Below are 15247 nucleotides of genomic sequence, written 5' to 3'. Positions count from 1 at the left end.
ACCAAGACATTTGCTAAACATCCTACAACTGAGAATGGAAGAAATAGGACTCAAATCCAAGTCTCTGACTCCAAGGACCATGTATGCTCTTCACCACTACACAACATACATATGCATTAAGAAAAATAGCAAATCGAGGCAGTAAGAATATGAAAAAAAATACCAAAGTGAATGCCAAACACACTGCTCAAGAAATTCATCAGCAAAGGATAGCAGAAGAATCTCGGAGGAAGGTGAGGCTTGATGTGGATTACAACTTAAACTTTTTGACAAAATTTAGAAAGAGGGTGTAGCAGGATGACAATGAAGATATCCATCATCCTTTCTCATGAATACTCCTTTGGTGTTACCAGAGAAAGAATTGGCTTCATCAGTCATTGAGCTGATCCATTGTGACCAATCTTATGTAATTCTGTCATAAGTGTATATATATATGTAGTATATATAAAAGACATCTTGATTAACTATGTGCCAATCATCTCTACTTTATATATGAGAAGTGCCTAAGTGAAGTGTACACTGTAAGAATTGATGAAACTGCTGGGAAACCCTTCTCTGAGCAACTTTGCATATCTTTCTAACTCCCCTTTGTTCCAGATTATCATTTCAAGGATGTTAGTGTGGCCTTGGAAGCAAACACTGCATGCCCCCTACTGGCCACTATAAAAGTTTTGGAATCTATCAATTTAGGGTTCTGTAATCCAGCCCACCGCATTTGTAGATGTCCATCTTGGTCTATCCATGTTGTCTCTGTGAGTCAAGGAGCAAGACAAATGGACACAAATAGTCTGGCTTGTGCTTCTTGCTGTGCTATGAGTGGAAAATGTCCTTTATCTGTGACCCAGTTTTCTCATGTCTTATGCCAACACCCACAAAACTATGGCATTTAGCTTGTAAGTAGGTAAAACCTCAGATCTTTCACAATTCTCAACAGAAATACATAAGATAGGAAGATTTAACTTCCTTTGTAGATAGGTCAGATTTTTCCTCATCATTGTTGAAAAACAAGTCATTTACTATGGCATCCATTGGATTAACAACAAGCAGATTACTATTTCAGCCAAGAGAAACCAAGAAAAGTAAAATTCAAGGATTGGTGCCTCCCGTGTCCTTACACTCAAAGTGCTCATCACGTAAAGCTAGGACTGTCAAACTGTGTCCAGCAAGCCAGATCTGTCCCGCCACATGTTTATTGTCTAGGGATCGACTGTGGCTGCTTTGGTGCTGCAGTAGCAGAATGTAGTAGCTGCAACAGAGAATGTATGGTCTACAAAGTCTAAAATACTTACTGTCTGACTGTATATAGGGATCTAAAGGAAGAGCCACACAGAAAACAAAGAATTCTCTCAAAACAATCTAAAGGTAAGCAGAAGGGAATGAACTTAACTATAAGCACATGAACACACTTGCATATGGCCCCTGCCCCACTCTTGTCATTTATTTTATCCTTACAGCAGCTTTATGAGGCTTATAGGTTGGGATCTTAGCCTTTGGGTCCAAACTGTTGAAATTCAAAGCCTTGCCTCTTATTAGATGAATGATTTTGGGTAAGTCACTTTACGTCACTGCGAGCCCTCTTCTCACTTGCTAACTGTGGGTCACATCACTTGGTTAATGGCAGAGTTAAAACTTCATGGAACAACACCAGGTACATGGTAAAGCATGTGCTATTATTGTTTATCTCCATTTTTCATAGCAATAAACTGAGGAATAGAGAGGTTAAAGTATTTTTTCAAGGTCACATAGTTAGAAAAATGGAGTGGCAAGGCTTATTCTCAGCTCTGATTCCAAAGCCCATATAATTGCTGTTATATAACATCTAAATAATAAAGGTTTCTTGATTTTTTTTTAATTTGAAAGTCAGAGAGTGGCCAGCATTGTGGTGCAGTGTGTTAAGCCACTGCTTGTGATGATGGCATCCCATATGAGCACTGGTTGGAGTCCTGGCTGCTCCACTTCCGATTCAGCTCCCTCCTACTGTGCCTGCAAAAGCATCGGCAGATACCTCAAGCACTTCGGCCGCTGCCACTCAAGTGCCAGACTCTCATTTATGATGCTGTACAAAGATTGAAAGCTTGTGAAGGAGGATTCTACTCAACTGTCCATTTCACCATGTAATTAATAGCTCTCTTAAGGTTATAGCTATTTTCAAAGATATCAATTTTAATGAAATGTTTTTATCTCCATAAGTGAAACTTGAGGTTTGATTCTGATAGAAGAACAACTACAAATTGCTTGATATAAATTGTTTTGAAACCTCATACCCACAACTGTTGCCAGGGTTTCCAGAATTTTCCCCACAGTTAGATCCTAAATCAAATCTCTGTGGCTCCAGACACTGCCCCCTATTGTCTGGGTCTAGTTCTGGCCACATTACTGTTATGCCAGGCCATGGCATGTAATTCCTGAAGAAGATCCTTAGCACTTACCCCTCCCAATGTGTCTACCAAACCATATTATCGTGGCTCTGCATGGAAGAGCTTCTTCCTAATCCTACTTTGATACTAGGCCATTGGCCTAGAAAAGATTCTTTTCAGAAATTGAGAAGATTTGATTTTTGAAAGTGTTATTATCTACAGTACAATTTGCCATTTCTCTGAATCTTCCAAAGACAAATCCCTCTCGTCTTCGCTGCCCTATAAGCAGCTGCTCCGTGCTTTAATCTAGCTGACCCTGGCAGAAATCACAGAACGGAAACAATACTCCTCTGCGTTGGGTGCTGGAGAGTAGGCTCAAATTTTCATTCATTTCTAATGAATGCATGACATTTCCAGGGATATATTTTGAAATCTAAGCTTACCACTGGTCTTACTGATTTTACACATATGGCTGAGTTTTATTTAGTTTTATCTTGTTACAGTTCTCTGTATTAAAACAGATAGGTTTGTATCCTATAATCTGTGCTCCAATGTAATGAAATTACGTGATAAATATAATTACCACACCATTTGAAATAAAGGACTTAATTCAGAAAGAAAGAATTACTTTTCTAAATATAGATTGGTTCAGACAAAATAAGGTTCACCTTCATTTCTAAATTAAATCTCATTTTAAAACACTCTCTAGGAAAATAATTCTGCAGGTAAACTTTAGGTTTAATGACTGACTAGGAAATACACCCTCCATGGAATTCATCACATTCCTTGCCTTGGCCTTACCACCTGAAATGTCTATTTACTCCCTCTTTTGCGCTCAATACTAAAACTACAATTTCTCAGCAAATTTGCTCTATTTTTATACTTCCAAGTTTTCCAAAATATCAGACATGTTTAGTCAAATACAGTAAAAATATTTAAATGTATAGCTTTCTAAGTTAACACAGATAAGACAGACTCTTTATTGAAATACTGCTTGAAAGATTATTGTTCAGTAAAATAGAAACGGCATTCTTAATACGTTTTAAAAATATGAACAAAACTTTTGAGTAGAATTTGTAATACAGTACCAAAATAGATGTACAAATACTGAAACTATCAAAAATCTTAACGAAAGTGAGATAGGTGACTGAAGAAATTGAAAAAGCAGTGAGTTTTGTTTTGTTTTTAACTGAAGGCTCTTGAGCAGTCACAAGCTGCAGCGTTGTCTGGAGAACAGCCGCTGTGTGCGCTGACACGTGGTCCCTAGTGGCAGAGGTGCGCCTTAGCAAGTGGTGGGCTGGGTTAATTTTGACAATAAGTTTTATGTGAGCAACAGTGAGAATAGTATGTCTGAACCTTTGCTAAGAGCCAAAAATCAGAAGGACATCAAAGCTCAACCGAAGAGTCCGCATTTCTACAGAAAATAAAATCAATTGGTGGACTTTCTAGAAAGTATATATAGTGCATTTCCTGTTCGAACCCTCCTTGTGTTCTGATAATTTAAAGAAATCTGTAGAGGTCGGCCTCTTTAGTTCCTAACTTCATCAGTGCGCCGGGATGGAACATGAGGTCAACAATGTATACATCCGGCAGGGAGAAGCCCCCAGTCGCTGCCTTAGGAGACACATTCACCAGCTTCACTTCATTCCAAGCTCGGCCATATTCCCCTCGAACTAGAGAGCAGCTGAGGCCAATCCGATCCGCGAGAGCCTGTGGGAAAAACAAAGGAACAACCAAGGGTGATGAGGAGGAGGGGCAGAGAGAAATCTGTAGGCATAAGCCCACCTTGGCTGCAGTACTTGAAGCATGCAACTCCTGGGAAGACATGCTTAGAGAGGAAGCGTCAAAATGTGGAACATTGTCACAGGAGGAGATCCAATGTGGCAAGCTCCTTTTTCCTCAGGATTCTGCAAAGCTCACAAATCCCTGTGTAGATCCTGCTGGCAAGTGACAACTTTCAAGTAAGCTACGGTGTGTTGCATCAGCACCAGGTTGACAAAGGGGACTGAACAGTGGCTATTCCACAGGCTCTCTGTCAACTGTTCCACACTTGTATGCTGTGCTGTGATATGCTGTGGGATTGAATGGAGGCATTAGATCAGCAGGGACCTATATCAAGTCAGTTTATTCTATATAATGTAGATGGGTGCCGGGGAGCAGGTTTGTGACTGGGTCTTCTTGAGTTGGGGTAAGGTAAAGAGTAGGGCCATAAGCTGGAAGCCACACACACACACACACACACACACCAGCCTGCCCTATGTAATTCTATCTGCCTACTTGTCAGTCAAATAACCCCTATCCCAGGATGTTTCTCCCCTCACCTGGGATCTGGGGTAAGTACCATGTAGCCACACCCCTTCCAACCTCATCAGAGGCCAGGCAGCTGGGAGGGGCTTGCTCTCTTCTCCCTGCAAAGGAGGACTGGACAGGGCGCTGAGGCACCCTATCTGTTCTTCCCGCCCCCATCCTTTTCCCTTTCTGACCCGCTCTATTCCTGCGCACTTCCTCTGTGTGTGTGTGTGTGTGTGTGTGTGTGTGTGTGAGAGAGTGGTTTCCTCACCTTTAAAATGTCATCGCGTTGTGCACCGTACTTATGCTTGTACTTAGAATGCTTCTCTAGGTAACAGATTCCGCCTTGCCCACAACAGTCCTTGCAGGCTGTTTGCTGCCACTTTCACCGGAGGTTGCTTATGTTCCTTGGAAGCTGTTTCTCCCTATGTTCAATCCTGATCTCTGGAAATTTCTCAGTCATATCATAGTGAATGAGAGAGGCGGCTCAGGCTGCCTGGGTTTGAATTTCAGTTCAGCTCAGAAGCTTACTGGCCACTCACCGCAAGCAAGTGAGCTTCCATTTCTTCAACCATGAAATGAAAATAATAGCAGCTTCCTCATGGTGGCGTGATAAAAGTGAAATGAGGTATAACATATTCCACGTGCTTAAAAGTTAAGTAGCTAACAATACCACAGGGCGGAATTGTTTTGTTTGAATATTAGGTATATATAGATTAATTTAATGTATTGATTACCTGCTATGCTGAGGTGTCCCGGAATTTGGACTGAGAATGATAATTATCTATGGTAGAAGTAATGCGGTAGGTTTTTGTTTCAAATAGGCATGAATTTAAATTCTAGCTCCACCTCTGGTTGACCTTGGATGAATTATTTCTCTAAGCATGAATTTTCTTGTCTTAAAGGTAGGGGGGACTACTGTCAACCTTTGGCATTTTGGAGAGTGTTTACTATAATATTTATCAAGTGCCTATCAGGTAGCTAAAAGTGAGCTATAGTAGGAGTTGCAGGTATTATGAGAAAGGATTTTACATTTTCTCTATGTATTGTAGACTTAAGCGTGTTTGTAATTTAAAGGGCAATAGCTAATATAGATACATAGATTTAAGACAATAGAGAAGGAAGACTTGATAAAGCAAGAAATGTAAGAAAATAGGAAAGGTTGGCATTTGAATGCTAAATAGAATTAGGTTGGAACTGCAAATAAGATTCACCTGGATGTGGTGTGGTTACAAGTATTTGGAAGAGAGTATGAACATTTCAGAAACATGTTTTCAGCTTCTATTAATGTGTCAGTCACTGATACAACTGAATAAAAGATTGCCCTGTCTCTTAAACTGACCCTTCTCTAGTCTTCCATTTCAGTCAATAATCTCATTTTCTTCAGCAGCCACCCAGAGACTGGAAACACAGTGTTTCTCTCGTGCAGTCTTTCCCACCACACCTAGACAGTCACCGACTCCTTTCGGTTCTATATGCGCCATTTCCCTCTGAACACATCCCCTCTTCCACATCTGCACTGCATAGCATTAGCGGAGGGTCAGCCATGCTTCTTGCTCCAGTCACCCTCTAGTTGGTCTTCCTGTCTTCATTTTTGCCCTGGTTCCTTTGTCCCTGCAAGAGAGCTGTCACCACTGCCTTTCAGGATCTTTATCAGCAGGAGGCTACAGTCACCAGCAAGAGCCGGGCAGTGACCTCAGAACCGGAATCCCAGTCACTAGTCCAAATCCCTGACCCTAAATTTATCTTTTAATTTCAGTTTTTCCGTAAACTTTTTAAAGTACCCTTATATTTAAATGTAAGTATATCTAAATGACAGGACTTCTATTATGCAGTTAAATGCTAAAAACAGGTTCATTTTAATATGCTAAAGACAACATTTTTATCTAATGGCAAATGAGGCAAAATATCTCCAATACCTTGAAAAGCAAAGCCCGGTGGTAGAAGATTCCTTTTTTGATCTGTCCAATTGGCACAACATTGGATTTAAGTTGGAATTTTAGCTCACTTATGTGGAGTTCCCAACCAAAAGAAATCATTTTCTCTTTTGCGATCTTACCACCCATTTTTTCTGCCACATACCTGTGTCAATTGCATTGAGATCAAATCAATCAAGTTTAATATTTTATTTTCAATACATTGTATATTACACACATGCACAATTATATGTGTAAAAGACACATTTCCTCTGAATTTTTATTGTTGGCTTTACTTTAAAAATGTACTTACAGTAACAAGGTTGATGAGCTTATTGTATGCGAACATAAATTGAAATTCTAGTAACTTTGTTTGACATGAAGAAAATGAATGCTAATTTTCCCAGTATTTATAAGAAGATATATGTCAGCTAACACTAAATATCAATGCCGTTTAAAATTTTTATCTTTCTTTTGTTCTTTTTAAAAATTTTATTTATTTGAAAGGCAGAGTGACAGAGAGAGAGAGAGACAGATAGAGATAGAGGTATCTTCCATCTGCTGGTTCACTCCCTAAATGGCTACAACAGCTGGGGCTGGGTCAGGCTGAAACAAGAGCTAAGAACTCCATTTGGGTCTCATGTGGGTGACAGAGACCCAAGTGCTTGAACTACCATCTGCTGTCTTCCAGGTGTATTAGCATGGAGCTGAATCCAAAGTGGAATAGCCAGGACTGGAACTGGTGCTGCAGTATGGAATGTAGGCATACAAAGAGGTGGCTTAATCTACTATGCCATAACACCTGTCCCTATCTTACTTTTGAAAAATACTTTTAAATATTTTAATCTGAATTCCAAGGCATTACACTTCTTTCAAGGAATTTAAACTCAGAATGAGACAAACATAAAGGTTTTCCCATTTGAATTACAAGAACTTTCATATTTTATTATTTTAATGTTTCTTCTAAAATGTATTATTTGTTCCAATTTAGAAAAAGATTTGACATTCTGTGACATTGAAATTAGAGGAGACAGAAGACCAGGAAGAGACGAGAAGGGGGAGGGGTGTAGTAACAGACCAGTGAGCAAGGTAGGATCCATGTAGTATGCTGAATCTGTGAGTTGTCTCCTTGTGTTGAGTTCTAACTGAAGAAGTCAGGAAACACACCTGCAAAACTGTCAACTAATCCTCTATCACCACACTCTTGGAGTAAAGGCAGAATTAAACAGAATTTCCTCTTGCTGTATGTGAAACCAAGCAAAAAACAATGGTTAAAACAAAACAAAGCAAAACTCTAAAACCAAAACAACAATAACAATAACAAAACAAATATTTCGAGAGAAATCTGCTGAACTGACCCACGGTTCCATCCAGCCAGAGGTACTTGTAGTGAATGCCAAGGAATCAAAGATGTGAGGAAATATTTCTACATCTCTGTCTAGCTTGGAGTGGCTCAAGCTGAAAAAAGTCAGTTATTTGGGAATGATAAAAAAAATGTTTCTAATAGAGCATGAGTAAATTCGGCAAACGTTTATATGAGTCGGAGGAGCTGAATAAGAGTTCTGCTTGAATCATCACCTCTCAAGGATACCAGGAAAACTTTGTGGCCTAAAATATTCTCTCCTAGACCTGGCTGACAAGAAGTCAATGATCTCGTAACTTGAAAGTTGTCACATTCAAGTTCGATGATTGCAACTCACTTGTTTTTGGAGTAGACCCAAGCTCTCATAGAGATGGCAGCTATTTCAAAAGCTGGCGGCTCACCTACTACGTGATGTCAATCACAGTGATTCCTAATCGGTTATAGATATCAAGTTCTCAGCCTTCCCTTAGTGGAGTCAGATGCAACAGTCCTGAGTTGGCATTTAACTTAACGGTTAAGATGCCAGTTGGGATGCACGTGTCCTGTGTTGGTGTACCCTGATTCAAGTCCCAGCTTCTACTCCTGACATTGGCTTCCTTGTAATGTGCATCTTGGGAGGTAGCAGGTTGTTGAGTCCCTGCCTCCACATGGGAATGGAGCCCAGTTCCTGACTTCCACTTGACCCAGACCTTTGCCATTGTAGGTATTTAGGGAATGACCCTGAGAAAGGAAACATGCTCTCTCTTTCTCCCTCTCAAAAAACCAAAAACAAATGTACCCACGTGGACGAAATAGAGGAGTGCCATGCACTGATAAACTTTAGAGTTCTTTATTGTTGGTGGTCGAGAGTGGGCTCATGCCCACCTCGGAGCTGTAAGCAACAGGGTTGACAAAGGCAAAAACCATGAGGAGGGGAGGGGAATACATGGGTGCTAGGGTCAAGCTGACCTAAATCATATACCAATTACAATCTTGACCATACCGATTGCAATCTTGACATTAGTCCAGGTGTTGACATAAATCATATACAGGACTTACACAGAACACAATCTTGACATTAGCCCAGGTGCAGCCTATCTGTTTCATGCCTGAGTGATCAAGCTAGGGGATTTCTGTGTTCTGTTAGGCAGGATGTGATGTGCTGTTGTTGTTTTAGTTTTAGACCAGTCTCACGTTGGGGGGTGCTTTTTCCAAGATGGAGTCTTGTTTGTCTATAAAATGGAGTCCTTACTGTCAGCGTGTCACTTCACAAACAAATAAGCAAAACAAATTCTATGAAGAGTGCAACTTCCTGGACTTTCATAGAATCCTGAGCCTGCCCATGCAACCATCTCTTAGGATGTTCATACCCTACTTTAGAACAATGTGAAACACAACAAAAACAGACATGTAACAGAAAGAGGCCTGCTATTTGTATCAAGAATAATTTGTGAGTTCATAAAGCATTCACAGTATGATTCCATTAAATTCTGAGTACTCCATTCACATAAGAAATTATATAATTTTAAAACTTGATTCATTTATAACTTATTCAGGATCACATGGAAAGATGTTTAGCTGGAAAAAATAATAGGCATTTTCCTGTAAGCAATTTCCAGCTCTCAGCTCTGATGCTTAGTGGAAATGTGGCCTAAAGTAGAAATTGAGAACTTTCTCAGTTCATGGTGTTTCAATTCATTGTCAGAGTCAGAGTGAAGGAGCTATAAATTTCAATTTTATTATGTTGTATTTGTCTGAAAATTGACTAAGAAAGCAGATCACTAAATTTTAAAAACTCAGGAATTTAGACTCAGAAACTTACTTGGCAAGAACTTCGATCTGTTCCTTAATATTTGTTATGGGCAGTATTGACTTGGTCACCTCATATACATAGATACAGAAGTCAGGGTCAGAGGGAGGGTACCATTCTTTATCAAGGGTCCCTTCTCCAGTCAATTTTGGTACTGCCAGAACCTCTTCCTCCTCTTTTGCTTTTTCCTCTTCTCTTCTTCCTCTGCCTTTCCTACAAGAGTAAACGACAGCAACCAATATGACACCCTCTGTTAAACAAATCAGCAAACACTGTGTTCTGAGTTAATCTGAAAAGCATGACAGAAACAGGGCGTCTTAGAACTCAACATCTTTAAACATCCTGTTTAAAATTTTCATTTACAGAGGCTATATTACATAGAAGAAACTAATTTTAAGAAAATACTATGTAGCCGGCACCGCGGCTCACAAGGCTAATCCTCCGCCTTGCGGCGCTGGCATACCGGGTTCGAGTCCCGGTCGGGGTGCCGGATTCTGTCCCGGTTGCCCCTCTTCCAGGCCAGCTCTCTGCTGTGGCCCGGGAGTGCAGTGGAGGATGGGCCAAGTGCTTGGGCCCTGCACCCCATGGGAGACCAGGAGAAGCACCTGGCTCCTGCCATCGGATGAGCGCGGTGCGCCGGCCGCAGCGTGCGGGCTGCGGCGGCCATTGGAGGGTGAACCAACGGCAAAGGAAGACCTTTCTATCTCTCTCACTGTCCACTCTGCCTGTCAAAAAAATAAATAAATAAAAGAAAAAAGAAAAAAAAGAAAATACTATGTAATACATATATTATTAAATCATATTGGGCTTCTGTATAGATATCTGCAAAGTATCAGGTACTCAGCAAGTATATATTGAATATTTACTGAACTGAAAAAAATTTAGTTTGCCACCTCAGAGAGTCTAAGCTAGTTTTATATCGTATCTTGCTTTGGTTGAGATATTTTTTCTAAGATTTTATTTACTTATTTGAGAAGCAGAGTTACAGAGAGAGGGAGAGAGAAAGAGAGAAAGGTCTTCCATCTGCTGGTTCACTCCCCAGTTGCTGCAATGGCTGGTGCTGGGCTGATCTGAAGCCAGGAGCCAGGAGGTACTTCTGGGTCTCCCATGTGGGTTCGGGGGCCCAAGCACTTGGGCCATCTTCCACTGCTTTCCCAGGCCATAAGCAGAGAGCTAGATTAGAAGAGGAGCAGACAGGACACGAACTGGTGCCCATATGGGATGCCGGTGCCACAGGCAGAGGCTTAGCCTACTATGCCACAGCGCTGGCCTCTAGTTATCTTTTGCAAGAATTTGTGTTACCATTTTCAAGAAAAAAATATCCAAAACATGGAAATAAAGCAAAAAACAACATAAGATTGGCACTTATTTTCCAAGTCACCCAAGATTTATTTAGGGAGACATACTTAGTTCTATACTTAGTAAAAGGAGAATTTTCTTAGTAAATAGTAAAAACGCTATTTCCAATTAATGAAGACACTATTTCCTATTAATTTTATTAGGAAACAGTAAAAATATTACTTCCTACTAGTGAGAGTTCTGGACATAGAGGATTACTAGTTAACATGCAAATTTTTATTTAATTGAAAAGCAGATAATTTCCATCTAATGAAAAAGATACTACCAAATATTGCAGTTAATTGTCTTGTAAGATTTCATCCAGTTTTTTTATAACTCATCAATCTTTTTCTAGTATTCCTTAATTAAATTGGATATAAATACCTTACACCTCAAATGTTTGTTGAACCAGTATCAACATCTTACTGGTTCTCTCATTAATTAATGAGCTGAACAAAAACATTGGCATGGATTCTCATTCTGGGAATATGGAATAAGAACACTGCAACTTGACATCTCCATTGAAGATAATCATAAAAGCTGGACAAGATGCATGCAACAACTACTTGAAGACCCTGAAAAGCAAGTAGCAGCAGGAAGATCAGAGAAGACTGAGAATGAGTGCTGAACTGATGGTGAGCTTATCTTCCATATTATTTTCTTCCATTCCCCATGGTGAACTAAACCTAGCCAATATCTGGACATCGGCTTTAACATGAAGAAAACTCAGGGAGAAGCCCTCCTGAGAAACAGGGAAGACAGGGAGTGGAGAAGTCTCTGCTTTGTTATTTCTTATTTTTCTCCATTCTGATGCACCTCAATTCCTAAGAATCCTGTGACAGTGGTGACACTAAGAGACTATCAGAGCCTAAAATGGCTTTATTCTCACCCAGACCACTTGATGTTCGGCTGCATACAGGGGTGCAGTCATGGTAGGAGTGTAACAGAGCAGAATAAATAAAATTTTCTGGTAAATGAGCTAAAGGGAAACACCAAGCAACTGGAAATGATGAGGGAGATCATGGACAGAAAGAAGTCATAATGCAACACCTTAAGATTGCTTCTGAATCCCTGGGCTTATCCTCATCTGTGCATGCATGCTTTGACTCTAAGCGACACATACAGACTTTGAGAACTGATTGAATTTGAGAACAAAGGGATAGACTACCACTCAAACTCCAAACTGGATGCTAGTTAGAATATATGCAAGATTGATCAAAGTGGCACTGCGAAGGCTTTGAAAACTGGATTGACATCGGAATGACACCCCACGGGGATATTGATTGAAATTTACAGCCTGGGGCCAGGCACTGTGGCATAGCAGATAAGGCCACCGCCTGCAGTGCTGGCATCCCATATGGGCACTGGTTCTAATTCCAGCTGCTCCACTTCCAATCCAGCTCTCTGCTATGGCCTGGGAAAGCAGTAGAAGATGGCTCAACTCCTTGGGACCCTGCACCTGTGTAGGAGACCTGGAGGAAGCTCCTGGCTCCTGGCTTCAGATTGGCACAGCTCTGGCCATTGCGGCCAATTAGGGAGTGAACCAGTGGATGGAGGGCCTCTCTCTCTGCCTCTCCTTTTCTATCTGTGTAACTCTGACTTTCAAATAAATAAATAAATCTTTTAAAAAAAAGAAATTTACAGCCTGAATCCAACCATGAAAAAATAACTGCAATAACACACACACAAAAGGGGTAGTCTTAGGATGTGACTAAAGCCCTTAGGACTTATAACATAATATAACTGAAATTTTTTATCATGTGAAGAACTAGGAAAATCTCAACTCATATGGGAAAAAAACACTCAAAGACACCAACATCTGGATAAAAGCTATTAATCTCACAAAATGCTCCAAGGAGAAAAGTCAAGCACTCTTGAAATGAATAGAGAGTTAGAAAGTCTTAGAAAGGAATGGAGATGTAAAAATAAAATTTTTAAGTGGAAAATACAGCAATCAAAATAAAATCCAACTCCTTGGGGTCTAATGGTGTGGCAGGTGGAGCCACACAACCTGTGTTGCCGGCATCCCATAATGGGCACTGGGTTGTCTCTGGCTGCTCCACTTCTGGTCTGGCTTCTGGCTGATGGCCTGGGGAAAGCAGCAGAAGATGGCCCAAGTGCCTGGGCTCCTGGCAGCCATGTGGGAAACCCAGAGGAGGCTCCTGGCTCCTGGCTTCAGCCTGGCCCAGTGCTGGCCATTGTAGCCATCTGGAGAGTGAGCCAGCAGGTGGAGGATCTTTCTCTCTCTTTCTGTTTCTCCCTCTTTCTCTTTAACTCTTTCAAGTAAGTAAATAAATCTCTTTTAAAAACCCTCCCTGAATGGATTTAAAAGCAAAATAGAGATAACAGAGCATTGAATCAGTGAATTTGAAGATAGAGAAGTAAAAATGATCCGATCTGAACAATGTAAAATTGACAGTCTCTCAAGGGTATAACATAAAAGATCTAATACTAGTGTCATCAAAGTTAAGGAGAAAAGGTGAAATACAGGAATAATCAGATAAATAACGGTTGTCATGGTTTCATCAATTTGTACAAATGTACATGGTCAACAGTTTCAGTGAATGCCAGTAAGGTAATCCCAAGGAAATGCACACCCAGACACCTCAAAATCAAACATCGTCGAGCTGAAGACGGAGCAGAGGATAAGCCTGTCTGTGCAGGAAATCCTAAGGAATCTACCAAAATCTCCTGGGACTAATAAGTGCGTTCAATAAGGTCTCAGGCTATAAGCTCAAAATCACTCATGTTTCTAAATAGTAACGATGAACATGTGGAAAGCAAACTTGAAACCAAAACATTTGGGAGTATTTACAATTGCTCCAAAGAAAATTAAACATTTAGGTATAAACTTTATAAAGCATATAGGAATTCCACGTTTTAAATTCCTATATGGTCTGAGTGAGGAAAATAAAGCATTTTGTTGAAATAAATAGTAAAGACCTAAATAAATGGAAAGACACACTGCTTTCATGTATTTGAAGATACAACATATTGAAGACATCAGTCCTCTAATGTGATTTTTTAATACGATTCCTATAAAATCTCAGCAAAGTTTTCTCTTAGACAAAAAATTTTATTCTAAAATTTATATGAAAAGGCACAGTCTATGTAGAATAGCTAAATGAAAAATAGTAGGAAGACTAACTATACTTGATATCAATGTTTACTACACAACTACTGTGAAAAAGAGTGCTTGACCCCAAAGGAGGGATAGAGACATATACTGATGTAACAACAGAGGAGCAGCAATAGGCCCACATAAATATGCTCACGAAATTTTTGACAAAAGTGAAAAACGAACTCAATGGAAAGAAGATAGCCTTCTCAACAAATCATATTGGAACAATTAGAAATATAAGGTCCATGTAGTGACAAAATCTGTCATTATCTTAACTGCACATGAATCTACGTGTTATAACACTGTATAGAGCTAAATACCCACACACAGAGAGAAGTGGAACACCTGAATAAGTCACTGGATTGAGCCCATATCAATATTATAATTATGATATGGTGCTATAGCTTTCAAAATTTCATGATTGGTACATAGGATCTCTATTATTTCTTATAACCTCATGAGAATCTGTATTTTTAATTTTAGTTAAAATTTCACTGACCATTTTTGTGTGTCAACTACTTCTGCATTCTATTCTTTCTATTAATCTGTCCATACCTTCACCAATCTACACTTTTTTAGTCACTGCAGCTTGACAATAAGTCTTAAAGTCAGGTACAATGATTATTTCAAATTTTTTCTTCAAAGTTCTTTCCATAAAGTTTAAATATCAGTCTGCATCTACAAAAAATCCTGCTGAAGTTTGATTTAACTAACCAGTAGATCAGCTATGGGATGAGACATTTTACTATATTATACTTTTCAATATTTCAACTTGATATGTCTCTGTACTTATTTAATAATTTAAAAAATTCTGCCATAAGTGCTTTATGGTTGTAATGTGTAAGTCCCATCACATTTATTTCACTATAATTTTTATTTAATATTTTATTATTTAACACTATTAAAATATTTTAAACATTTGGTTTTAATTGTTTACTGCAATGGAAGTATTTTTGATTTTTGTATATTGATCTTATTTACTGACATGATATTAAACTCATCTGTTAGTTTTAGGCATTTTTTTCCTTAATGGATTCCTTGAGGATTATTTATGTAGAGAACTATGTTATCTGC

The 15247-nt window shown here is 39.5% G+C and overlaps 1 protein-coding gene across 8 annotated transcripts in view; it reads right to left on the bottom strand.

Annotated features, from left to right (window-relative positions):
* Positions 1-1080: 1080 nt before the first annotated feature.
* Positions 1081-15247, bottom strand: part of ARMC3 (armadillo repeat containing 3) — a 95396-nt gene continuing 81229 nt past the window's right edge. For 4 of the 8 annotated variants that reach the window (XM_051834347.2, XM_051834369.2, XM_051834381.2 and 1 more), the window contains 3 exons: positions 9727-9927; positions 6566-6728; positions 1082-4067 (listed from right to left, as the gene is read on the bottom strand). In XM_051834347.2, the coding sequence (XP_051690307.2) occupies positions 3858-4067; positions 6566-6728; positions 9727-9927 (574 nt within the window). In that variant the 3' untranslated portion in view covers positions 1082-3857. Of the gene's footprint in view, positions 4068-6565; positions 6729-7541; positions 7804-9726; positions 9928-15247 lie in introns of those variants that run through there. The other 4 variants (XM_051834389.2, XM_051834355.2, XM_051834379.2 and 1 more) reach the window with 3 other exon arrangements.

The sequence above is a fragment of the Oryctolagus cuniculus genome, chromosome 2 (genome assembly GCF_964237555.1).
Source record: "Oryctolagus cuniculus chromosome 2, mOryCun1.1, whole genome shotgun sequence".
Classification (NCBI taxonomy): Eukaryota; Metazoa; Chordata; class Mammalia; order Lagomorpha; family Leporidae; genus Oryctolagus; species Oryctolagus cuniculus.
The sequence above is the reverse complement of the archived record's forward strand: the minus strand, read 5'-3'. Positions and strand labels throughout refer to the sequence as shown.